Source organism: Canis lupus, chromosome 3 (assembly GCF_048164855.1).
Source record: "Canis lupus baileyi chromosome 3, mCanLup2.hap1, whole genome shotgun sequence".
Lineage (NCBI taxonomy): Eukaryota > Metazoa > Chordata > Mammalia > Carnivora > Canidae > Canis > Canis lupus.
Genome location: NC_132840.1, coordinates 30593803 through 30620340, shown reverse-complemented (window position 1 = coordinate 30620340; position 26538 = coordinate 30593803). Strand labels below are relative to the sequence as shown.

Genomic DNA, 26538 nt, shown 5'->3' with positions numbered 1-26538 from the left:
GCCGCTCTCATGACAACCAGGCGGGCCGGGCCGGGCTGCGCCTGCGCACAAGGCGGGGCCGCGCCTCCGCGTCCAGGGGCCTTCTGGGTAATGGAGTCTCCGGGGGACGGCGCCTGCGCACAAGGCGGGGCCGCGCCTCCGCGTCCAGGGGCCTTCTGGGTAATGGAGTCCCCGGGGGACGGCGCCTGCGCACAAGGCGGGGCCGCGCCTCCGCGTCCCCGGGCCTTCTGGGTAATGGAGTCTCCGGGGGACGGCGCCTGCGCACAAGGCGGGGCCGCGCCTCCGCGTCCCCGGGCCTTCTGGGTAATGGAGTTTCCCGGGAACTCCGCGCGGCCTTGGTGCCCGCCGCAGAGTCCACCCGGGCGCAGGATCCCGGTCGCTCAGCTGGTGTCTGCGGCCCGGGCGAGAACTAGGCTGAGCGGCCCGACAAGCAGGTGCCTCCGGCGGGGTCTGAGGCCCTGAGGATGTTTGCGGTGTTCCGGAAGCCCAAGACGTTCAAGCTGCGGGCTCTGCACAGCCAGAAGAAGTTTGGGGTGGCGGGGAGGAGCTGCCAGGAGGTGCTGAAGAAGGGGTGCCTCCACCTGCAGGTGCCGGGCTGGGGTCCGGGGACCGGGTGCTTCCACCTGCAGGTGCGGGAGGCTGCGATCTGGGACCAGATGCCTCCACCTGGAGGTTCGAGAGGCTGGGGGCCAGGACTGGGTGCTTCCACCTGGACTGGGGTCCGGGGACCGGGTGCTTCCACCTGGAGGTGCAGGACTGGAGTCCGGGGACCGGGATGCCTCCACCTGCAGGTGCGGGAGGCTGCGATCTGGGACCAGATGCCTCCACCTGGAGGTGCGAGAGGCTGAGTGGGGGCCAGGACCGGGTGCTTCCACCTGGACTGGGGTCCGGGGACCGGGTGCTTCCACCTGGAGGTGCGAGAGGCTGGGGTCTGGGGACCGGGTGCCTCCACCTGCAGGTGCGGGAGGCTGGGGTCCAGGACCGGGTGCTTCCACCTGGAGGTGCGAGAGGCTGGGGTCCGGGGACCAGATGCCTCCACCTGGAGGTGCGAGGGGCTGGGGGCCAGGACCGGGTGCTTCCACCTGGACTGGGGTCCGGGGACCGGGTGCTTCCACCTGGAGGTGCGAGAGGCTGGAGTCCAGGGACGGGTGCTTCCACCTGGAGGTGCAAGAGCCTGGGGTCCGGGGACCGGGTGCCTCCACCTGCAGGTGCGAGAGCCTGGGGTCCGGGGACCGGGTGCCTCCACCTGCAGGTGCGGGAGGCTGGGGTCTGGGACCAGATGCCTCCATCTGGAGGTGCGAGATGCTGGGGTCCAGGACTGGGTGCTTCCACCTGGAACTGCAGGACTGGGGTCTGGGACCGGATGCCTCCACCTGGAGGTGTGGGGCTGGGTTCCGGGGGCCTGGTGCCTCCTCAGACTTTTTCCTCTAGTTACTCAAGCCCCCTTCAGCAGGAATTTGTGGAGGGATCTGGGACCTCCCTCTTCTGACTATGAGGATCATGGCAGGTCTGGCCTGAGATTCTAGCACACACCTGCTAATTTGCTCTGGGTTCCAGGGCACAGCCCACGTGGCCTCTCTGGGCCTCAGTATCCGTTTCTGTAAAATGAAGGATTTGTGCTCAGAGGGCACTAAAGGCCCTGCTAGCACTATTGTTCCAGGGATTTCAGTCACCATTCTTACTGGATTCTTAACTGCATTTGTTTTCTTGACTGGACTTGGACTTGGAGCATTGCTGGTTGTGGGTGTGTGTATGTGTGAGGTGCAGGTGCATGAGGAGTTGCCATAAACGTTCATAAAGCTGATCAATATCTAACAAGTGCCTGCAAAGTAGTGGCACTGTGTGCTGGTTACGCTTTGTCAGAGAGGGGCGATGAGTCATTTTCAGTAAGATGTTCTCCTTAATTAATCATTGCCCAAGAAAACAGAGTGCCCTCAGTGGGTGTGTCCTGACGCCAGTCAGGTGCTGTGCCCTCACGATGGGGATGTGTTTATGGGCTTAGTGGAAGCAGTCAGGCATTATTTTCTGAAACAGGCTTGGCTTTTAAGTGCCCTTAAGGAGCCAATTTTGAAAGGGTCTGTGTGGTGAGTCTTGCACAGTAGTCACCACTATGTATGTATGTTCACGTGACTTGTCACTGTTTAGAGCAACCTGTGTAGTAGGTGTCTGTTATGACACGTGCGTACCTTAGACCCCAGCACTCTCCACCTGTAGAATGCAGACGGCATCCTGAGCAAAATGTACTTTGTTCTTGCTGTTTGTGAGGACCGCAGGTGGAAAGGCCTCAGGTTACCACTCCCAGGGTGGGCCTGCCAGAGACCCAGTGCCTAAGCATCCCGCCCTGCTCTCCCTCTCCGCAGCTCCCTGTCGCCGGCTCCCGTCTGTGCCTCTACGAAGACGGTACAGAGCTAACTGGAGATTACTTCTGGAGTGTGCCTGACAACTCGGAGCTGGTGCTTCTCACCTCGGGCCAGACCTGGCAAGGCTGTAAGTGGTGGGGACGTGGGAGGGCAGCAGTGAAGCTGCACTGGCTTTGGAGGTGCTGGAGGTGCTGTGGACAGCCGCCTGGGAAGGAGAGGGTCTTTCTGCTCACAACTCTGGAGGGGCAAGCCCCCAGCATCAAGGAGCACGCTTAGATGGTGGAGCTGCCTCTCCTCTTGCCCAGGAGCCCAGTTGGGGATTTTAGGTGTTTTCTTTTCTTTTCTAAGTTATTTAAATTTTATGTTCTTCTGAGATGTCCTCATAACTCCTGAGGGCAAAAGGGAGGGGTTTGGGGGTTGGGACCCGCAGGGGTTGTGGTAAGGCAGAGCCAGAGAGTGGCCCTGTTCTGTGCCATTGGGCCCTGTGGCTCTGATGGAAGGGGCGGTGCCTCGGTTGTGCTCACTGTCTGTTCTCTCGTGCTGTTTGCTGACATGCTGTCATGTTGGGGCCTTAGCAGAGCCATGGTTTCCAGGGATGATTCTCTGTGGGTGTCTGCAGGATGATGAGCTCCACACTGGATCTGCAGGTCGGTGGCAGGTGTGTGTGCTCTCCTCCTAGGAGGGTTGTTATGGCTCTTTTGCAAAATGGCTTACATTTCAGGAGATGTTTCTGGTGCCCCAGGAAGGAAGCGGGAGCCCTGAGGATGGAGATATCTGCCTCTTTGGCCTAAGGGGCAGAAGGAAGCCCCAGAGAAGTGTGTTTGTGACTCTGCCCTGCGGTTGGGACTCTGCTGCCAGCAGTGAGGGGTGAGATGTCTGGTGTGTGCTCCGAGGTTGCAAGTGCTCTTGCTCTGTGGGGCCTTGTCCTTCTAGAGGAAGAGCCAGAAAGCAGAGTCAGCTTGATGCCACCTGGGATGGTCCCATGCAGGAGGTGGGGCTGGGCAGTACAGAGTTGTGGTCCTCAGAATCTTTGTCTGTTCCTACTCTTTCCCATTTCATGGTGTAGTTGAGAGCAGACCAGGCTGGGCCGCTCCCATCCCTACTCCCACCTACCCCTCCTTGTCTCCCTCCGTCCTTCCCCCCTGCCCCCCCCTTCCTCTGTCTGTCTGTCTCTGGCACTTTATCCCCCTCTCTCCACTGAGACCACTAGTCCTTTCACTTGGTAAACTTCTTTGGAAAAAAAAGTTTAAATTGCTTATTTTGAAACAGTGATGGATTCATAGGAAGTTACAAAGACAGTGTCCCCTAAAAGGTGCAGTTGATGTAGTTTTAATACAACATCCAAATCAGGAGGCTGACACTGGTCCAGGACATGTGCTCTGTGTCACTTATCACCATGTGGGTTTATGTGTTCGCCGCTGCCGTCAGCATTGCAGAGGTGTCCCATCTGCCACCACAAAGTTCTCCTGCATGCTGCCCCTTTATAATCATGCCATTCCTCAACCTTGGTGACCACTGATGTGTTCTCCATCTCTGTAATGTTGTCATTTCAAGAACATTAGGGAAATGGAATCACACTATAATCTTTTGAGATGGGCTTTTCTCACTCACAGTAAGCTGCTGAGATCCATCTAAGTGGTGTGTGTTCCTCTTCATCACTTCATCATTTTAAGACATAGCCATGCCTCCATTTGTTTACCCATTCACCTACTGAGAGACGTTTTAGCTTCCAGTTTTGGGGTATTATGTTTAAAGCCCATGGGGCCAGTTGCCTACAGGTTTTCGTGTGGGCGGAAGTTTGCATTTCTTCGGAATAAATGTCTAGGAGTACAAATGCTGGGTGCTGTAAGTATATGTTTGGGTTTTAAAGACAAGGATGTCTGTGCTTGTCACTTCTATTTAACATTGTACTAGAGGTTTTACACAGGGCAGTTAGTCAAGAAAAATAAAGGCATCCAGACACTGTGATCTCGTGTATAGAACATTTTAAGGAGTCCACTAAAAAACTATTATGACTGATCAGTGAGTTCAGTAACGTTGCAGGATACAGGATCAATATGAAAAACCCAACTTTGTTCTTATACGCTTGCAATGAATAACATAAAGATGAAAAAAGAATAAAATACTTAGGAATAAATGTAACAAAAGAAGTCCAAAACTTCTATTCTGAAAACTATAAAATATTGTTCCAAGAAAATAAGGATTTTTTAAAAGATATTTTATTTATTTATTTATGAGAGACACAGAGAGAGAGGTGGAGACACAGGCAGAGGGAGAAGCAGGCTCCATGCAGGGAGCTCGATGTGGGACTCGATTCGGGGTCCCCAGGATCACACCCTAGGCCGAAGGCAGGTGCCAAACTGCTGAGCCACGAGGGTGCCCGAAAATAAGGATTTGAGTATATGGGAAAACATACTATGTTTGTGGGTCAGAAGGTTTAATGCTGTTAGGATGTCAGCATTTCTCAAATTGACCTGCAGATCAAACCAGTCCCTATTGGAATTCCAGCTGGTTCCCTTCCAGAAAGCTGATTCTAATCCATGATACATATGTAATCTTGAGAAAGAACATAGGGAGAGCACTCACCCTTCCTTATCTATCTATCTATCTATCTATCTATCTATCTATCTATCTATCTATCTATCTAAAGATTTTATTTTTTTATTCACGAGAAACACAGAGAGAGAGAGAGAGAAAGAGAGAGAGAGAGAGAGAGAGACATAGGCAGAGGGAGAAGCAGGCTTCATGCAGGGAACTCAGATGTGGGAATTAATCCCGGGACTCCAGGATCATGCCCTGGGCTGAAGGCAGGCACCAAACCACTGAGCCACCCAGGTATCCCCACACCTCCTAATTTAAGAACTTACTTCAAAGTAGCAGCCATCAAGATATTGGACTAGAAGATAGTCCAGCAATGAACTCATGCATCTGTGATCAGCTGATGGTGACAAGGGTGCTGAGACCATCCAGTAGGGGAAAGGATAATCTCTTTAATAAGTGGTGCTGGAACAACGGGACATCCACATGCCAAAGGATGGGCTGGACCCTCAGCTGGCACCCAATCAACTCAAAATGGGTAAATGACCTAAATGCAAGACCTAAAAATATAAAACCCTTAGCAGAAAACACAGTAGTCAGTCTTCATGACCTTGAATTTGACTAAGGATTCTTAGGTATGACAAGAACCACTAAAGAAAATAAATAAGTAAATTTGACTTTCGAGTGTAAGGCTTTTGTGCTGCCATCAAGAAGGTGAAAAGTCAACCCACAGAATGGGACAAGAAATTTGCAAATCATGTATCTGGTAAGGGACTTGTCTAGAATAAATAATCCAGCAGTAGAGGAACCTAATATAAAACCGGGCAAAGGTTCTGAATAGACATTTCTCCAAGGAAGATATTCAGGTGGCAAATAAGCCCATGGGAAGATGCTCAATATCATTAGTCATTGGGGAATGCCAACCACACCCACAGTGAGGCTCCACCTCACAACTGCTGGGCCAGTAACATGCTGGTGAGGGCAAGAGGGGAACTGGGACACTAGTGTGCTGCTGGAGGGTGTAAGATGCAGCTGCCGCAGGGGCCAGGTGGGTGGCTCCTGCAACTGAATAGAATCAGCTGTGACCCTGCAGTCCCACCGCTAGGGTACACCCCAGAGAGACAAAAGCCATTTCCACATGAAGACTTGCGCGTGATTATTCACAGACGCTTTGTTCCTAATGGCCAAAAGGTGGAAGTGCCGCAGTGTCCACAGAGAGACACATGGATGAACAGTGTGGTGCATTAGCCCCATGGGCTGTATACTGACAGGGAAAGGGACCGGGTGCTGACGCTGCCCCTGCGTGGACGACCCCTGCATGTGTCACACCAGGGGAAGGGAGGCAACTACAGATCATGTATCGTATGGTCTGTTCGTATTGAAATGTCCGTATTGAAATGTCTGGAACAGAGATGTCTACAGAGGCTGGAAGTGACCAGTGGTTGTTTCGGGCTGGGGGCAGGGAATGCAGGGAGGGGGATCCAGCTGACAGGTGCAGGACTTGTTTCTGAGGTGATGCAGATGCGCTGAGTGGGATGTGCAGATGGGGGCACATACTAGGGAACACGGGGTGTGCCTTTCCATTGGGTGAATTATGAAGTGTGGGGGTCACCTCTCAATAAAGTGGGGAGTGTGTGTGTGTGTGTATGTGTGTGTGTGTGTGTGTTTTAAAACAGAGAAATGGCAGCCCCGGTGGCTCAGCAGTTTAGCACCGACTTCAGCCCAGGGTGTGATCCTGGAGACCCGGGATTGAGTCCCGCATCGGGCTCCCTGCATGGAGCCTGCTTCTCCCTCTGCCTGTGTCTCTGCCTCTCTCTCTCTCTCTCTCTCTCTCTCTAAGAAATAAATAAAATCTTAAAAAAAAAATAAAACAGAGAAACAGACTGTGTCCTGGAGTGGTGGTGCTCGTTCTGTGGCCGGGTGGGCTGGAAGGCTGTCTTCTGCCCCAGCCACCCTGATGGGTGTGTGGGGCCATCTCGGTGCGGGCAGCTTTGCACCCCTGTAGGGGCACGGCCAGCTGTCTGTCCCTGGGCTGGTTGGCCGGCCACCTGTCCTCTCTGCGGAGGAGACTGTTCTTTATCCATTTGTCTTGTCTGTCTTCTCATTGGAGTTTTTAACTATTGGGTTTTGGGGTTTCTCTCACGATGTGTTCTGGATACGAGTCTTCTGTGAGATGTGTGGCTCACGGGCATCTCCTGCCTTGTCGCTTGTCTTTGCATCCCTGGAGCAGGCTGTTTCAGGGAGTGGATGTTTTCCATTTGGATGCAGCCCATGTTGTCTGAGCCTTCCTCTTGTGCTCACGCTCCCCACGTTGTCTGGAAACTTCTCACTAAGCCCTCGGCCTGGAAGAGTTTCTCCCCAGTCTTTCTGCATCAGTGGATATGATCATGGCACTTTTTGTCTTTAGCCATTGAGGGCCAATCATACTGATTGATTTTCTTTTTTTTTTCTGATTGATTTTCGAGCACAGACCAGCCTCTTGTCCCTGGGACGACCCCCCTCGGCCATGGGGTCCTTGTGCACACTGCCCCTGCTGCTGTAAGAGGTGTCGTAGGGGCTTGTGGAAGACTCTGGCTTTGCTGGCTGCTCAGCGCTTGCTCAGCCGCAGGCAGCACCATGGCGGGCAGATCTGGAGGAAGGTCTGGAAGGAGGCCCCAGGATGCAGGAGGTTTCATTTGGGGAAGAGAAGGGCAGAGACTTGCTTGAGTGCCATCCCCTCCTCGTCCGACCCCTGAGGGGCAGGCAGCGGGGCCCAGGCCCCGAGGTGGGGGTGAGGTGGCTGGCTGGTGTCTGGGCGAGGATTGGGGCCCAGGGCAGCCCTGAGGTTGAGCAGTTCCAGAAGCGAGGCGGTGCCGGATGTGCGGAGAGCCGGTTCTCGTGGCTGGCAGCTCCCTGTCTTCCTGCGGCAGCGCCCGGGAACTGGCTCTTCTATCTGGTCCTCCTCCTGCTGGCAGATGTGAGTGACATCAGTGGCTTCCTCAGCGCGTTCCACAGGCCGTCCGCGGGGCTCATCCAGGCCGCTCGGCAGCTGCTCTCGGACGAGCGGGCCCCACTGCGGCAGAAGCTGCTGGCTGACCTCCTGCACACCATCAGCGAGAACATCGCGGCCGAGACCAGGGCCGAGGACCCACCATGGTTCGAAGGTAGGGGGGTGCTGGGAGTGGGAGGGCTTGCTTGGAGCCGCCGCCGCGTGGAGACCACCAGATCCCATCCCAGTTCCCGGGCCAGGGGCTCCCCGGCTCCCTCTGCTCTCAGCCCTGGCACCGGCCTTTTCATTTCTTCACTGTGGAAAAGTGTGTGTAACATAAAATTTTCCACTTTAACTACCGTGAGTGTGTAGTTTAATGGAGTTGAGCACATTTGCCGTGGTGTGCCGCCATCACCACTGTCTGTCTCCAGAACTTTCTCAGGTTCCTCCCCTGAGACCGTGTGCCTATTTGGCACTGCCCCCCGCCCCCCCAGGTCCTCACTGTGGCCCTTGGCGCCTGTCTCTGCTCTGACTCCCCTAGGGCCTCAGACGGGATCACACGGGGGTTCCTGAGCCCGGCCGCTCTCAGGGGTCCCACGTGGCATGGGACCTCATCCTCTGAATGATCCCCTGAAGGGCTTCTCCCTTCTTCAGGCTGGCTCCAGCTCCCCTGTGTGGCTGGACCACACTTGCTTGTCCATCACCTGGCCGTGGACCCGTGGTGCGTCACCTCGGGGCTGGCCTTGAAGCCTGCAGGAGAAGCCCTGTGAGTCTGCAGCCCCTTGGACTTGGATGCCCATGCAGGGGGCTCAGGGGACCCTCCCCAGGCAGAAAGAACCGGAGTCTGTGAGCAGAACACAGCACGTTTCTCAGCTGAGGCCGGCAGTATGCACAGCCTGCTGCCGGGAGAGCTTGGCCATGGACTCCAGAGCCGTCTTGTCTTCTCTGGTTCCAGGCTTAGAGTCTCGATTCCAGAGTAAGTCTGGGTACCTGAGGTACAGCTGCGAGAGCCGGATCCGGAGCTACCTGAGAGAGGTAGGTGGATGTGGGAGCCCGCCAGACTGTGGGCCTGGGGACCTTGTGGGCCTGGGGACCTTGTGCGCCTGTGTCAAGCCCTGTCCTTTGATTTCCTGCAGGTGAACTCGTATGCCCCCACTGTCGGCGAGGAGGCCCAGGGGGAGTATACCCGCATCGTTGATCTCATGTGCCAGAAGCTGAGGACGGTGCAATACAATGGCAGCTACTTTGACAGAGGAGCCAGGGCGGGCCTCCGGCTCTGCACCCCAGAAGGCTGGTTCTGCTGCCAGGTGCGCCGTGGGCCACGGATCTGGGGCCACCCAGGGGATGCTGAGCCAGCCTCCTGTGGCTTCTTCTCTGGCAGCCCTCTGGGCCTTGGCCTGACGGGAGGGTCAGCTCAGCCATTAGATCTCCAATCTCTGGCATTTGAACCCCTACCTCCCCACCGGATGGTCGGCGTAAGATGCCCCTTGGTCCCCAGTGGCTGGTTTGGCAGGCCCTCTGATGGCTTCCCTGGGGTGCTGCTGATGTGGTCAGGAGTGCACAGCTGCACCAGGAGTGGAGTCTTCCCTTGGGAGGAGGGTACTGGGCAATAAGGACAGTTTCACAGCCTCTAAAAAGCAGTGTGTCCCTGGGGAAGCTTTCTGGATGGCAATGCAGATGTCAGGATTTGTGGCCAGATGTGACCTGGTGGGGTCACACCAGCTGGAAGCAGTGTTCTGGGCTTCCTCCTGGACACTTGGAGAAATTACAGAGGCACCACTTCCCAACAGGTGGTACCAACCTGGGTCACAAGTTTAGGGGCTTGGAGCTGGTGGTCTTTGCAAGGACTGGCAGGGGCTGTCCTGCCGCCCTCTCCTCCTTCCTGGCCTCCTGGGCTTCAGCAAGTATCTGGGCCCCTTTGCATTTCCAGTAAAATCTCCTCCCTGCACTGATGGTGTTTGTATTGCCACTGAGGGTACAGAGCAGGCCCTGGAGGTGGGCATGGCCTCTCTCCCACAGATGGGCTCCCTGTGCTTCTGCCTGGGCGGTTCCTTCTGTGGGTGATGGGTCCTGACTGGCAGGACACCCCTTCTTCCCAACCAACTGTATATTAGCCTCCGAATGACTGCAGTACTCTCCATGAGCGTCACCTGAGCCCAGGTGTTTCACGGGGGAGGGGCAAAGATGAAAAGCTTCACTCTGACTTTGGGAGGCTTGAGGCTCTGAGGTCTGTAAGTGAGTGAGGGAAGTGGTCTTAGAGCTGGGAGGCTTTGCAGGCCCTCAGGAGACAGGACAGTCCTCGGTAGGGTGAGCTGGGGATTTCAGGGAGGGAGTGACACTTTAAAGCCGGGTTGAAGGATGTGGGAGTGGACAGGTGACCCTGCAAGGGGATGAGGGTAGGGAAGTGGGGGCAGTGGGCTCTGTTGGAGAGCTGCACACCTTGGGGGTGACTGGAGCATCAGAAGGCGGGTGGGGGCCATGGCACGTGGCGTGTGCTCAGCAGATATCTGCGAAGGAGTGACTGAAGCTGCGGAATGGCCAGGAACGCCAGCCACGGGGAAACCGAAGCCGGGAAGTCCAGACTGATGTCTCTGACGCCCAGCCTCTGTGTTGGGATTGTAGGGAAATATTGGGAAGGGCTCGTGGGGCAGACAGAAAGGAAGCAGCCAGTGCATGGGCCATGCCATGGAGGAGGGGGATGGCGTGTGCCTGCAGGCATGTGGAGTGGGCTGGAGACAGTGGGTCTGTCTGGGTGGAGATCCAGGAGGCGCACGGTTGGAAAGCTGGCATTCCTAACAATGGCAGGAGCCAGCCTGCCCCCTAGCCACTGCGGAGTATCGTACTGGGGGTAACGAGGGAAAGGGGGCTGCCATTCCAAGGACAGAATTCCTAATTGCCCCAGACAACTCGCCGTTTACCAGGACTGAATCTCCCATGGGGTAGGACCTTCTCCTCAGCTCCTCAGCTTGATATGAGACCAGCAGTGAGAGCTGAGCCCGCTTCGTGGACTTCACTGTGTTGTCTTTCGGCCTAGGGTCCTTTTGACGTGGACAGCTGTGCATCCAAACACTCCATCAATCCCTATGGTAATCGGGAGAGCCGGGTCCTCTTCAGCACGTGGAACTTGGACCACATGTGAGTACGCGTTCTGTTGAGGTCAGAACTATATCCACAGACCGAGAGAGTGCCTGTGGGGGCCTCTCCCAGCCGTGGCATCCGTGGGTGCCGTCTGTGTCATGTTTCATGTGCTGAGCTGTGGGTTATGGACTCAGAGATGTACTGGATGTGTGGGGTGGATGAGGTGCCAGGTGCAGGCCCCTCACCTGCGTGATGAGGTGTCCTTCAGCATGGTGGCTGTGACAGGAGCTGATCGAGACGTGGCGCACGTGCCCCTATCCCGTCCGGCTCCCATCTGTGGGGCCCAGTGGGTGCTGTCATGGCGTTGCACTCTGGGGCCATCTCCGCCTCAGCCAGGATGAGCTCAGAGCAGGTGCTCCGGGTCGTTCTCGTGTGTAGGGCATCTCCGGCTTTCACCTGGATGAGTGAGGGCCAGCAGGATTGTTCTGTGTATATGAGCTCATTCTAAGAGCAGAAATAAAACTGTGTTATGTTAGCTGAGGTGCTTTCCTGGAATATAATGGTGTCCTTGTCTCTGCTTTATGAAGACAAACATCTTTGATGCCCTTCAAGTGGCTAAACCACTTTTGGGAATCAGATGGGACTGGATGCATCCAGGGGTCACTGGGACAGTCGAGGCTGCCTTCCTACCTCTCCGTGTCCATCCCCTTCGACACCCAGGAACCTCTCTTCTGATGTTCGTACGTCTTCTTCTGATACCTGTTGGTACAGACATTTCATCCATGAAAATGGACATGATGGGGTCACCAGTGGTGACACTGCACTGTGCTTATTCATCCTGTGATGCGTTCGTAGGGCTGGGGTGCTTGTTTCCCAGGTGCAGAGTGCTTCATTCTGTGACTAGAATGTCATTTGCATCTGCATTTCTGAACTGGTAGGCATTTCTGGTCTGATTTCCAGTTATAAGACCACCTGGGGTGAACACCGGTTCAGGGCTAAGCTGCGTGGTGTCCGGTTCTGGACCACATAGATGTGGTCCATGGGCTGGCAGCAGTAGCTGGGGATGATCAGGAAGGCAGATTCTTGGGCCCTGCCCACCATTACTGGGGCACGGGGATGGGGGTGCACATCCAGGTGAGAAGGGCTTTCCTGGTGGCAGAGCTGGGGGGCAGAGATACCCTCTGGGGAGGGCCTGGGGTCTCACCCCTTCTGTCTGGCCCTGAGCACCACAAGATGACATCTGGGCTCTCCAGCTCATTGTCTGCTACTTTCCATGACGGGCTGGGGCATGGGGACATCCATCTAGAGGTCAGTCCCAGCTTGAAAGGGGGGGAGCAGGCCAGCCTGGAGCAGAGGTGGGAGGTCTCGGGGGGCCCTGCCCTTTACAGTGGGTGTCAGGAGGGGGTTGGTCTGGGGACCTCTCCCTAACCTCTTAGTGGTGTGTCTCAGGGTGCTGTACCCTGGCTTTCTCAGAGCCGTCCATGGCTGTAACCCCCTTGCCTGTTGCTGTGAGGTCCTGGTGACGGTGTGCCTGGATTCTGAGTTCGTCCTCCATGGGAATTGTTTTCAGTTGGCGTCCTGGGTACACTGGCTCGTCCTGTCCCCAAAGACTGGTTTTGTCTCTGTTTCTACAGGACACTGGGCTTTCAGTGGCTCTGAAACAATGGAGTATTGATTCCTTGTTTGGCTGCTGCTCCATGTGGCAGTGTCAAGGGTGAGCCTAGGGTCCTGGTTTTCTGTGTGACCATGGAAATGGTCATGCTGTTGTTACTCCCCGAATCTGGCCTCCTGGTGCCTGAAGCTGTGTGTCCTCCCCACCCCTCCCCTTACTGAAGAAGGCCCGGCCACTTGAGGCCAGCAGACAGGATGCTTGCTCAGGGGCCTTGTTGTTTTGGGCGCTGCCATCACCAGGGAGGGGCCTGACTTGGCTCCTTGAGGGTGAGAGGTACCCAGGGGGAGCCTGGCCCCCAGCCAGCCCTCTAGCCAGCACAGCCATGGAGTGGTCAGGGTCAGCAGGAGCCCTGCCACACCGACCGCCAGAAGCCACTGCCCCAGGGCTGGGTATGCCACAGGAGGGGGCTGATGGGGTGGCTTATTCTCCATCTCCAGAGCTCTGGGCTCCCTGCCACTTCCCTTCCTGCACTGATGGCTGGAGTGGGGTCTCCCTCTTACCTCTCCGGCTCTCCCTTTGGGCCCCTTCTAGACGCAGTCTTGGTAGGATGCAGAAGGGTGGCTCGCCCCTAAAGATCAAGTGTGGGCATCTCTGCTTCTGGCAGTGGGGGTCCCCTTCTTTCTTGTGATCTTATGCATGTACTTCTTTTCCCATTTGTTCAGCATTTCTCTGTGCTGTAGGGACATGAGTCTCTGTGGTCTGGTCTGCCACGCTGCTGGCAGCCCTCCTAGCTGTGGTATTATTTCTGGTTCTTTCTTGTCGGTCTACAAGCCTCTGTACCTGTTAGTACATGGCGGTTTTTTTTTTTTTTTTTAAAGATTTCATCTACTTATTAGAGAGAGAGAATGAGCAGTGGGGCAGGTCAGAGGGAAAGTGAGGACCAGACTCTCCCTGAGCAGGGAGCCTGATGGATGCAGGACTCAATCCCAGGACCGGAGATCATGACCTGAGCTAAAGGCAGATGCTTCACCCACTGAGCCACCCAGGTGACCCATTACATGGGCCTTTGAGTAGTTTGTTTATAAGTGAAACAGATTTGCACAAAGCAGCATGGACACACACAAGCACGAGGCTTGGGTTGGAAAGAGACCTCAGCCCTTCCAGCGACTTTCTCCAGGGAGGATGGAGTGGCTCAGCTTCATTTCTGCAGCTGTTGAGGAGGCGCTCCTGCCTCACGGCGAGGACACTGGGCTTGACTCCTCTCCTCCTGTGTACTTGCCAGGACTGGAAGGTGTGCACGGCCCCAGCCGTTCTGTGGGTCCTAGGCTGGGCCAGCAGGCATGGCCACATGCGGTGAGGAACCTGTGAAGGGCTGTCCCCCAGACCTTCTCCTGCAGACAGCCAAACGAGGTGTCCCTGCTGTGCTGTTCCTTCGGGGTGTTTCTGGGTGTGGTGCCTTCTGAATTCTGAACCGCTGTGCTGTGTCTTTTCCTGTAAGCCCCCTCATGGTGGTTCCCATTTCAGCATCAGTGGCTGAGCAGAAGCTGATGGAAGTGTCTCTGTGCTGTAACAGCAGGCGTCCTGGCAGGTGCCATGGGACAGCACACAGTGACCGGCTCTCCCTTCCTTTGCAGAATAGAAAAGAAGCGCACAGTGGTCCCTGCACTGGCGGAGGCTGTTACAGAGCGAGATGGCAGAGAAGTGGCCTGGGAGTACTTTTACAGCCTGCTCTTCACCTCTGAGAACCTGAAGTTGGTCCACATCGCCTGCCATAAGAAAACCACTCACAAGCTCAGCTGTGACCCACACAGGATCTACAAACTGCCGACGAAGTCCAAGAGGCGGCGGCCAGCCCGGAAGTGCCAGTGACGGGCTGCAGGTGCCTCCTGCCCTGGCCTGTGCACGATCCCAGAGGCTCCTAGGAAACCTTCAGGGGCCACAGACTTTGACCTCATGTTTCTGAATCAGTTTCTGCACCTCTGAGAGCCCAAGCGCCCAGGGACAAGTTTGGTGCACTGCAGGGGAATGTGTGGGTTGGCAGTGACGAGCCACACTCCTCAGTGCAGGGGCCCACCTGCCCTGATGTCCTGCTGCTATGCACGCACAGAGTGGCCTCCACACTGACACGGCATCAGGCCAAATGTCTGCGCCAGTCTCCACTCCACGGCGGATGTGGAGCTCTAGTGTCTGGACATTTCTGATTGCTCTAGCTCATTTGGGGTAAAAGGTTTGTATTCCATAAAGCTCGTGCAAAGACACGTGCTATCGTGTCGTTTATGATTCAGAGAGCAGGAAACCCTCCCTGTGTGTGTCCGTAGGGGACGGGCTGACTGTGGTATTGTGTTGAACCCACTGGAAGTTGCTGTTGTTGTGAATCAGAAGTGGTCCGATGTCATGACTCAGTCTTACCCGTTGACATCATGCGAAGCCGTGTAGCCGTTTTGTGTTTTTATGTACAAAACAGGGGCTGTGTGTCAGGCACATGAAGCAGCCAGTGACTTTACCGTGCAGTGTGACCTGCAGGTTTGTAACCGGCTGTGCATGTGTGTCACACGAGTGTGTTAGTGCACGCAGGAATCTGCAAGGAAACACACTGTCTGGACAGCAGTAACCCTGGGGACGTGGTGGGGGTGTGCTGGATTACAAAGGGCTAATTTTCTAAATCATGTATTTTATAAAACTTGAAGTTTTTGAAATAAGCCTTTATTTCATAATCTTTTTTTTTTTTATTTCATAATCTTTTAAAATACTTTTTAAAGTCATGCAGATTGTAATATTTGAATTTTATATTTGTATAATCATAAAAAGTAATAAAAGATTTTCATAAGTAGACACATCAAAAAAAGTTTACACTGTCTGGGGATGATAATAAGGATAAAAATAAAGGGTGATTTTTAAAAAAATACAAATCATTCCATTTTCTTTCTTTTTTTTCCTCTCTTTTTAAAAAGGTTTACTTATTTATTTATGCATGAGAGACACACAGAGAGAGAGGCAGAGACATAGACAGAGGGAGAAGCAGGCTTCCTGCAGGAGCTTGATATGGGACTCGATCCCAGAACCCCTGGGATCACAACCTGAGCCGAAGGCAGATGCTCATCAGGTGCCCCAAATCATTCCATTTTCTTCACTGAAATAGCAGTATCTTGGAATGAGCCAGTCCTGCGAGTGGGGCCATAGCAGTGCCTGTCAGCACCTGGTATTCACCTGGCCCCGCAGGATAGTGCCACTCGTGGAGCTGTCCGGAAGTGCCCTGGTGCTGTCTTTGCTGACCTGTGGGGCCACCCACCTTCTTCCAGCCCAGAGCACTGCAGGTGCCACCCACCTGGCTGGGCTTTGAGATTTGATTGGCTAGGACTTCACTGTCTCCCCCACTGCCCTCTGTTCCCACACAAGCTCCTGCTTACCTTTCTAAAAACTTTTATTTATTTGAGAGAGAGGGAGGGAGCACGAGTTGGGGGGGTAGAGGGGCAGAGGAAGAGGGAGAAACAAGACTCCTACTGCAGGGAGCCAGTCCTGCTCACTTTTCTGATTGGGAGGCTGGACACCAGGAATCCAGTCTTTGGCAACACAGAGCAGACTTGGAGCAAGAGCTGCAAGGCTATCCTGGTTGTGATGTGGTTGAGTCTGCTTGTTTTAGGGCCCTCAGCCTGGATGCTGGGTGACTGTTACAGATGGGAGTGGTGTCCCCAGGCAGGAGTTGTGTCACCCTTAGACTCCCAGGTTGGTGCAGGTGGGAGGAAAAATTGAGGAGCTGGGAGCATAGAGTCTGGTGATCTGAGGGCGCAGGACTGCCGTGACACCCAGGCAGGAGGTCCTTTGTACTGGCAGGCCATCCACTTGCCGTGGGCCAGGCTCTTTGGTCAGCAAGGCCGCAAGATGACCTCCAGACCCTGGTCCTGCAGCTTACAGGAGTGGGGCAGTGGCCATCGGCCTCAGATGGCAGCTGAGGAGGGGGAGAGGGTGCCGGGATGGAGAGCCAGGGCTGTGGCTTGGAACCACCCTGCCCTGGGAGGGTCTGTGCACAGAAGACCCTAGGCCCCCTCAGCGGCAGGGACCTGGGTGGGGCTGGGACCCGAGGAGCCTGTGTGACTGACCCTAGTAGGGCCCCGGTTAGCTTCCAGGTGGCTGCAGAATGAAGCTGTCGCTGGAGGCTGTTCCCCTCGCACTTTGCCCTACGTGTCCTTTCCCTGTGATAAGCAGGACTGTGAATATAGTGGCTTCTTTCCTGAGTTCTGGGAGTGGTGGGGAGCATCAGGCCTGATACTGGTCTAAAGGTCCTCTGCACAAGGGGCGCTGAAGTCAGGGTGGCAGGACGGCTCTACTAGTCTCTACACGGCTCACCCAGCCATGTGTAGGTCATTTTGTGAAGACCAACCTCAGGGAGTGATTCCAGAAGTTCACACTCTTAATAGTGCCAGGACCTGGCAATTATTTTAAATGCTGGCAGACAACCGAGGCAGGATGGATCACCAAGAACTCATAACTAAAGTCATTTTAGCAGCTGTGTTAATATGCTTCCTGAAACTTGATCTTGTCCCAAGGCTCTGGGCCACTACTTCGGTGTTGCTGAAGTCATCCTGTGCGGGCCCTCCAACCCGGAGGGGTGACGTTTCTGCTGTGCTGTCCCATGGCACATGAGCAGTGTGTCTCCCCAGTTCCCCACGGTCTGTGCTGGCTCCCAGGGGACACTTGGCCTTTTCTTGTGGGAACACTGTGTCTCACCTTGAAGTAACCAGCAGGGACACACATGTGCCACCTCTGCCACCTTCCCAACCCCAGGAGATTGCACTGATGTGAGCAGGGGTCAGCTCCCAGGAGTGGGCATGGTTTTTGTTTTGCATTTTGGTGGGAACATGGCCACACATGTCTTCCGCACGTGTGCCAATGCTTCTCCTAGAAGTGTGTGTAGGACACAAAGACTCCGGGAATTTGAGGCAGCCTGGTCACCACAAGCCCACGTGCTGTGATCACTAGTTATTTCTGCAGTAATCTCAAGTAGTTAGCTGTTTTCCCTGGCTACCGTCAAAATGCCTTTATGAGTAACAATTTCGAAGTATTAAATAGAGTCATTTCTTGATCAATAAACCATACAATTATCTGGCGTAGGTGGAGGTCACAGCTGCTAATGGGAAGATGATGACACTGGAAGCAGAGGGGCTGCAGGGAAAGGTCTCTTGGGTGGGTGTTTGGAGGAGCTGAAACTGCTTCCAGGGCACCTCAGTTACTTGCCCCCAAACCATCCTTCAGGTAAGGTACCTCTGGGCCTCACAGGGCATTTTTACAGGGTTAAATCCAGCTGCTGTTATAACTAAGCCAGAAATGTCCATTATGGGGGCAGGGGGAGGGTCCTTTCTGAGACCCCCAGTGGGTGCCTGGAGGTATGGCTGGTCCCGACCCTCTATGTGCCAACCCTTCTTCTGTACACACACCTGTGATCAAGCATAACCATAAATGACACACAGGAAGGGAAGAGTGACACAGAGGGCTCTCAGCAATGCACCGCTGTGATGCTAGGTGACCCGGATCTCGTGCTCTCCTGGCCTGCATTCACCCTTCTTCCTGGGAGGCTGTGACATGGTGAATGGCTATGTGCTGAGATAAAGGTGAGCGACATGGGTGGGGGACAGCGTTGGGCTACTTCCACCGACCTTAATGAAGCCGACATAGGGAGGACACTTGCTTCCGACTCGCGGTGGGGGGTGGGTAACTAAAACTGCAGACCCAGTGCAGGTGGGGGGGTAACCACAGCTCAAGAAGAGATGGTGGCTCCTCGTGAATAACCCTGTCTTCTTGAGTTATAGATGGCTCCCTCCCACTGGTCCTTCTCCCCAGTGCTCCATAAGCTGCTCCACCACGTGGGTGCGCAAAGCCCATGGGGACGGCTGGCCTTGTCACCACGTGGGGTGAAGACTGCACGGCCTCAGCTCTGTACTCCGGGTGCCCCCCACCCCCATCTCTGGGTGAACGGGTACAAAGGTTGATCCAGCCTTACAAATAGAAGAGAGGAGTCATTTTCTCCACTTGGCTCTCAACATTTTAGAAAGGAAGAGTTTTAGGAACATAGAGATTTCCTTAAAAATATTTTCAAAATATATTTTATTTCTTTCTCATATGCATTTTGCAAAATTTCCAGGGTAAACATTAGCTTCATATACAGAGATAAAGGAGAGTTCTTTAAGAACTGGCATTGACTCAATCACAAGAATGATCAAATTTAGATAATGGAAAATAAACTCATGTATTATCAAAACTAAAGAGTTTAGTGGGGAGTTTCTTTAGAAAGATCTCTCCCACTGAGTCCCGAGCCCCCTGGGGGACCCAAACTGTGTCATTTACACACAAACACAAGAAAATGCATGCGTGTGGGAGCAGTGGCTGTGCAGTCTCAGAGATGGTTCTGGATGGCAAGTGTAAACACTCCAGGTACTTGTTCTGTATGAGGACTTTTACGGGCCAGCTTCAACATTTGGTTAAGAATATGGTTTCTTGGGAGATAAACTTGATATACATCTCATCACTTGCTAAACTGTCGAACTATTAACTGTATTAAATATGCAAGGAAATCACTGTGTATACTTTATTCTCTACATTTCTGCACCATCATCATCGTCTTCATCATCTTTGGCTCTGAAATGCATTTTCCTGAATTCTCGTCTGCTCATTGAAGGACAAGACGAAGAAGCTGGTGGAAGGTCCTTGGAGGAAGAAAACACTCATTTTAGCCACGACCAGCCCACAGCACTGGTCAGCACTCCAGGGGAGGGCTGGCTCCCCACCGGCTGCTCCCTGCCCACAACCGTGTGGGGAGGCTAAGAGTCACCCAGCAGGCCACCCAGCCCACACCTGAAGGCCCAGCAAGGAAGGAGAGGCCTCCCAGCAGTAGCTGGTGCCCTGGCAACGATTCTCTGCTTAGGACAGGTGGGGTCGTTCCCAGTTAGCGACGATCTTGCTTCTCCTCCTGGGGACTGGAGTCTGTGCCAAGGCAGTGCCAACATGCGGTGAGAGGGGGGTGCCGCCCAGTGCTGACCGAGCCTGGAGGTGGCCATGGGGCAGGAGGCACCAGTCTTACCTGCATGAGCTCCACATTCCCGAAGAACCGGCCCACAGGCATTGGCTGGTTGCTGTCCTCATCCAGAAAGACGCTGTCATCCGTCTGCAGCGGAGGTCTTGCGGCCTGCTCGGTGTGCAGTGTGGACCCACCCTGTGCTGAGCGGCTGCTGTGAGGCTCCTCCCCAGCCAGAGGTGTGTGTGCTGGCAGGGCCAGGCTGTCCTCCGTCTCTGCTGGGCAAGTGTCGCCCACAGCTGTGGCGTGCCTGAGGGGGCACCCCGCGGCCTCCGGCTGTGCAGGAGCTCCAGCCCCCTTTCCTGGGGGCAGCGCGTGCTCTTTGGCAAACCCCAGAGGCTCACTGTTACCAGGGCTCTCGGGTGGTATTCTGGGCACAGCAACACGGTCACTCTGAGGGGCTAGTTTCTGTAATTCTGATTTCACCAGGTGACCTTTGTCACATTTGAACTTCTTGGACGTTCGTCTGTCGGCAGCTTTGTGTGACGTCTGTCAAGAGAAAACATCTAGGATTACGAGGCAGAGAGCAAAATTAAGAATGTCTCAGTCCCAGAGGCTAGTATTCCTTCTCACACCTTACACAATACAGATGTTGTTACCACAGCTTGTACAACAGGGTTACAACACTGTCTGCCTCCAAGGGGACAGAGTTTAGAGAATCTAGACACACGCCCACCGCTGCTCCCCCAGGACTGGTGGAGTTCCTGAGGGAACTTCAGAAGCAGGTACTGACATATTATAAAATTATAACCAAACACTCCAGTTTCCAGGCATCTCTGCTAGAACGTAAGCTGCATGAAGGCAGGATGGGTTTTACGGAACAGAGCAGGTGCTCAGCAAATATTTGTTAAATGGACTTCAAAGTTTTTAGAACAATGCTCAGGAGAGAAACCAAGTCCCAACCAGACCTTTGGGCGTGTGTGAGGGAGGTCAACCCTACTGCAACCCTGGGCACTCAGGCTCTCGGCAACTGTACAGCAGATGCGGGCAAACCTTTCTCTAAAGACTTTAGGGGAAAAGGGGCCTGCAGCATGCCTACTGGCATCACGAGGAAGGCTGCATTCCAAGACTGACTAGGAGAGGTGCGTGTGAAGACCGAGTGCGAGGCACGTAGGCCCAGGAGGGGTGAGCACTCCAAAAGCACCGCCCCGGACCGGAGCACGCAGTGCTCTCTGAAGGCAGTAAAGGCACTGCTGTCTCCTCTCTGGGGTATAAGCAACACAATTCTGTTTTAGTAGGACACTTGTCAGGCAATCAAGTCCAGGCATCTTCGTGGTAAAAAGGCTCACCTGACATACTGTCCTGGCAGACACAGCGGTGCTGGCTTCCCGAGCAGAGGCCAACCTGGCCGAGCAACGGCGGGCTCGCAGGCGCGCTGAAGACCGCACTGCACCTGTGAGCTAGACAGGGTCCCATAGTGTCAGAAAGTGGTTTTAGGAGACGTGAGCATGGAAACAGGGATTTCCTGACTGAAAGAAACACTGGAGAGTCCCTCCCACCCCCGTCTCCATCATCTTTCCAGAAAACACCTGTGGCTTTGTGCGAATTCAAACAAAACTGCTTTGGGTTTAAGATGCAGGTCTACTTTTTCCTGTAGTCTTGGAAATTTCAGTTTGCCCCCTTCACTTTATACATTTCTAGGAACCTCCATTTGGCAGTTAGTAGATGTTACATTAACTTCAAACGTGCTCAGCAGCACATACCCTTCCTCAGAAGGTTCTCCAACTTTTTACATGGTGTCCAAGTTCCTTTTTTTTTTTTTTTAAAGATTTTATTTATTCATGAGAGACACACAGGGAGAGGCAGAGACCTAGGCAGAGGAGAAGCAGGCTCCATGCAGGGAGCCCAATGCGGGACTCGATCCCAGAACCCCAGGGTCATGCCCTGAGCCCAAGGCAGATGCTCAACTGTTGAGCCACCCAGGCATCCCTGGTGTCCAAGTTCTTGATAAAAGGTGACATAAAAAACAAAAGCCACCCCATCCCACCCTCCCTCAAATTATAGGTGTCAGTTTAAAGCAATTAACTTCTGGCTAATCTTATCAATTTATTGGTCTGCATCCACTTTATTCTGAATGCAAGACAGTCTTCTGATGACAACAAGGAATGAACTAAGAATCAACCTTATAACCCATGGTGTATCTGGCAAAACAAATCCAAATTCACTAAACTAGACTGGATTTGAATTTTACCAGTTTTTCCACTAATTCCCTTTTCTGTTCTGGAAAGGATACCAAATGCACTTAAAAAACAGTGCCCTTAAAGATCAATTTGAAACCTGGCAATAAAGGTGAGTCACACAGAGTAGCCAGTGAGCATGGGTGGGCATGCAGGTGGGAGGCCCGAGGGCTCTCATCACAGCAGTCCCCAGAACTGGGGGCCCTGGGGCCCAGAGAAGGGCAGCATGCTCGACAGAAGAGGAAACCAATCAAAAAAGAGATGAGCTAGCTTAGAAATCTCTACTGTGTCATCCTGCCCACTCTCACCTACAGCCCTGGAGGTATCCAGAGGTCCTGGAAGGTGACAGCTCACCCAGGCTGTGAGATACTGGAGAACATTCAAAATGTAAGGAAAAGGAAAGGCAGGGGCCTGTGGAAGGACAGGGCACCCTTTCAGCTGTGCACAGTGGGGACAAGGTGCTCCAGGCCAGGTAAAGGGCCTCTGGGTGTGTGCACCTGGGTCTGGGCCCACGTCGTATCAAGAGCAGGGTCTGCTGAAGCCCGGCAGCAGTGGGGTCAGTCATGTGCAGGGAGCAGAGCCTGCAGAGATGCCGGAGGTGTCCTCCTCCCTGCCCTGTATCAGCACACCTCCTGCAGCCCTTTCCCCTCCAAGGAGGGAGTGGCCACGTTAGCCCCAGGCCACCACCTGTCTTCTCTTCCCTGTTCTAAGTCCTACTCCCAACACTGTCCCATGTGACTGCTTAGCTGGGGGTGCGGGACTGGCCCTGACTACAGCTCCCAGTGTCACTGAGGTCTGACAGAGGACTGACAGAGCAGGCGCTGTGCTTGAATAGCTTCCAAAGCAGCCTTCTCACTTTAGAGTGAAGATGGCTCCAGTGAGGAGCCTGTTTGAGGTGACCCAAGTGACATGTGGCCTCAAAGTCCTTCTTGCCCTGCATCATGTCACAGGGCTCTCCCATCTATGAGCTCTAAGAGCTGCCAGCATGCAGCTGCTTGGCTACTCCGCACGGGCTGGGCAGGGGAGTGGCTGTCCTGGCTCTTATCCTTCCCTCTTTGTCCCCGAGGCAGGGACTGTAACCCGGGGGTGCACTAGGCTCCCCGAGGGGGCTTGTTCACCTTTGACTTTCCAGGCCCCCTTGAAGAGGCAAACTTGGGGGCTCCGGGTGGACACTCAGGGGCTGTGGTTGTTCTGGGTACCACCTGCCATCCACGTGAGAGCTGCAGTCAAGTCTGGCAGCTTGCTGGCTTGAAAGCAGTCACAGCTGCCTCCTCCCCCAAGGTACAAGCTCCCACTCTTGGTTAAGGATGGAGCAGTTTCTTGTCTCTGAGAGCTGGTTGCTTCCACTTAATCCCCAAATGAGAAACTTCTCATTGTTGAGGTCTTCTGCCTTCCAAGCAGACTGCTTAAAAAGTGGGATGTCAAAGGCAAAAATGTGGCTTCCCAAAGGGCAGGACAAGATTGATGTCCAACAGGACAGCATGAAGAGCCCTGTTGACCCCCCATAAAACTGGCAAGAAGGATGAAAAATCATTGAAGACTTTTGGAGATGGTCCTGTGGGCAAAGAGCAGATGAACAATCACTCAAGACCTCCTATAACTCAGTGGTATTTGAACTCTAGACTGCCAGTGCTGAGAACACAGGTGCCCTCCCACTCCCAGGCGGAAGGGTTTCCTCCCACACGGGGCAGGATGTCAGCCTTTCTCATTCTGCCCCGACCCCAGCTGTGGGTAGAGGCTCCACCCTGGGCAGAGCACTAAGACTGGGACCCCATCACCCTAGCCCTTGCTTGTGGAGGTGGTTCCAGACCAGGAGAAGCAAGCCGAGGGGATCTCGGGCTGCTGCCAGCACCCCCTCTCCCAGAGCATTCAGAATCAGAAGTGTCATACAGTGAAGCCTGTCACTGTCCCAGACGGAGCCGATTCAGAGAATGCCTGAGGAAAAGGCAGACACTAAAACAGAAACTCTTAATCTCTTCCCCAAGGAACTGACTTCATTTGTGAGAGGTGTGGAGAAGGTCATGCCTAAGGCGGGTCTCTAGAACAGAAGACTGTGGAGAGACAGTTAGACGGAGAATCAAGATCAACTTCAGGCCACATAGTCAACTGAGCAATTTATGCCCCAGGCTACTGTGGAAAACAACTGAGCAATCAAATGGCGTTCAATGGGAGTTTAACAGCCAGGTGTGGTAGGAGAAGGAGAGGAAGCTGGCTTTCTCCATCCCAGTGTGCCTGTGGGCTGCCCAGTGTGGCCTTGGAGGGCAGGTCCAACCTTTGCCCGGTGAGGGTAGGGTGGGGGGACGAGTCCAAGAGGAGAATCTGCCTGGTCACTAAACAAAGCCTGACAAGAAGCCACGGAGTGGGGGTGGAAGCAGGAACCCAGAATTCCTACATTATCTGAAATGCCCAGTTTCAACTACAAATTATGGAGCACGCAAGAAAGCAGGAAAGCAGGCCCTTGCACTGGAATAAAGGCCACCAACAGAAGTGCCTGTGAGAGTGACCAGGGTTGAGGTTATCAGACAAAGCCTTAAAAGTACCCATTACGAACACGTTCAAGAGCTAAAAAACGTTCAAGAGCTAAAAAAACCACAGCTAAAGCACTGGATAGAGAAAAAAGAATCGAGGACACACTGGACACAATTAAGGGCACCAACATATGTGTAATGGGAGCCTGAGGAAGGAAAGGGGCAGAAAACATATGCAGAGAAATAATGGCTCAGACTTCCCAAATGTATTGAAAAACCACCACCAACAAACAGGAGTCTCCAAGAACCGAACTCCCAGTAGGAGAAATGCAAGGAGCTCCATAAAGAGACACTGCGGAGAGCCAAAGACAAGAGAAATCGTGAAAACGGCGGGAGAAAACAACTCCTCACTACAAGGGAGCTGCATAGACAAACAGTTAACTTAGCAGAAACAACAGTTAACTTAGCAGAAACAATGGGTCTCGTCAAACACATCCCAAGTTCTCAAAGAAAAAAATCTGCCAACGAAACATCGTCCATCTGGAAAGCTATCCTTCTGGATGACAGCAAGACACTCCCAGGTACCAGAGAATGGCGGCCAGCAGAGCTGTCTTACAGGAATCCTCAGGGAGGTTCTGTGATCCGGGATGGGAGTTCATGGTCATAGAACAAGCACCAAGTCCCTACACTAGTACCTCCTTCCTCTCTTCACGGATTTGAGCAGCAGCTGACGGCGTATAAAGGTGCTGTGTTTGGCAGCAACAGCACAGCGGATGGGGTGGAGGCACGGCCGACCTGCGCAGAGGAATGGCCTGCAGACGGAGAGACCATGAGAGCAGGACTGCCGCGTTTCTAACGGGAAAGGATGGAGGAGGGAACAGGCACAATAACCCTCCAAGAGAGGTAAAGGGAAGGTCCACTTTTATATCTCACTGGACTTAAGCTGATTCCACTAAGTTACGGGACATGGCAAAACCTAGAGCAACTGCTGGGAGAAAAATATTATAAAAAAGTGAATAATTAAAATGCTACAGTAGAAAATATTCATTTTAATGCATTTAAACAAGGAACAGAAGAAACCAAACGTATTTAAAGAAAACAAAAGTAAAATGACAGAATGGTAAAACGGGGGTCCGACTTTAACGTGAACTGGTGGGGGCGCGCCTGGTGGCTCAGAGCTCAGGTCAGCACCTCAGGGTCCTGGGATGGAGGCCCCGAACCGGGTGTGTGTTGGGGGGGGGGGGCCTGCGCAGCGGGGAACCTCTCTCCCTCTGCCCTTCCCTCGGTGCGCTCTCTCTCAAATAAGTACATAAGATCTTTAAGAACGAATGAATGAGGACGCCCATAAAGACTCCGCCCCTCCCCAGGACCCGGCCCAGCCCAGGTGCCCAGGGCCAGGGCCCGGCGCGCGGTCAGTCGCCTCCCACCCTCCTGGGCCAAGCTGAGGTCACCTGCTGAAAAACCAAGTGGCTTCAGGGGCGGCGGCAGCGCTCGGGGCTCCCGGCTGGTTCCAGGGGAGACCCCGACCCAGGGCACGGGACCGTGAGGACCGACCCGCCCCACTCCTCCGGCTGGTCTGGGAGACCCCGACCTGGGGTACGGGACCCTGAAGACCCTCCCCCCGATGGCTGGTCTGGGAGACCCCGACCCGGGGTACGTGACCCTGAGGACCGTCCCCCCGATGGCTGGTCTGGGAGACCCCCCCACCCCGACCCGGGGCACGTGACCCTGAAGACCCTCCCCCCGATGGCAGGTCTGGGAGACCCCGACCCGGGGCACGTGACCCCGAGGACCGCCCCGCCCCCTCCCCTCCCCCGGCTGGCCTGGGAGACCCCGACCCCGACCTGGGGCGCGTGACCCCGAGGACCGCCCCGCCCCCCCTCCCCGGGCTGGCCCGGGAGACCCCGACCCGGGGGGGCGTGACCCGGGGTGCTCCCCCACCCAACGGCAGGTCTGGGAGGCCCTGCCCCGGGGACGGCCCAGGGGGTGCCGACCAGAGGCCGCCCCTCGGCCCCGGGCGTCCCGCGGCCACTCCTCGGCTCCCAGACAACGGGTGGCCGGAGCCCCAGCCGCCTTGGCGCAGCTCCTGCACGGCCTAGGCCCCTCACCTTCCGGCTCCTCATGAGTGTGAGCGGCGCACTGCCGCCCCCAGCACCGCCCCAGAACCCCGCGTCCCGACCTAACGCTTCTCAGAGGAGCCGCAGCCCCGCGGTGCTCGGCCCGCGCCCCCGGCGTCTGACGACACCAGCAGCTCGGCCAATCACAGCCCGG

General features: G+C 54.6%; 2 protein-coding genes across 5 annotated transcripts; one reads left to right on the top strand and one right to left on the bottom strand.

The window, feature by feature from the left end:
* The first annotated feature begins 286 nt into the window (after window positions 1-286).
* Window positions 287-15459, top strand: DFFB (DNA fragmentation factor subunit beta). Of its 4 annotated transcripts, none has more exons than XM_072819939.1 (7): window positions 287-587; window positions 2361-2487; window positions 7853-8041; window positions 8822-8901; window positions 9003-9173; window positions 10901-11001; window positions 14191-15459. In XM_072819939.1, the coding sequence occupies exons 1-7, from the start codon at window positions 465-467 to the stop codon at window positions 14423-14425; spliced, it is 1026 nt and encodes a 341-aa protein (XP_072676040.1). In that variant the 5' UTR covers window positions 287-464; the 3' UTR covers window positions 14426-15459. The 4 variants fall into 4 exon arrangements, with proteins under 4 accessions (XP_072676040.1, XP_072676038.1, XP_072676039.1 ...); XM_072819937.1 differs by having other exon boundaries at window positions 7808-8041; XM_072819938.1 differs by having other exon boundaries at window positions 287-629.
* Window positions 15460-18638: 3179 nt separating this feature from the next.
* Window positions 18639-26534, bottom strand: C3H1orf174 (chromosome 3 C1orf174 homolog). The gene is made up of 4 exons (XM_072819941.1): window positions 26376-26534; window positions 20912-21022; window positions 19629-20111; window positions 18639-19254 (listed from the first exon to the last, which is right to left on the bottom strand). The coding sequence occupies exons 1-4, from the start codon at window positions 26388-26390 to the stop codon at window positions 19144-19146; spliced, it is 720 nt and encodes a 239-aa protein (XP_072676042.1). The 5' UTR covers window positions 26391-26534; the 3' UTR covers window positions 18639-19143.
* Window positions 26535-26538: the final 4 nt, after the last annotated feature.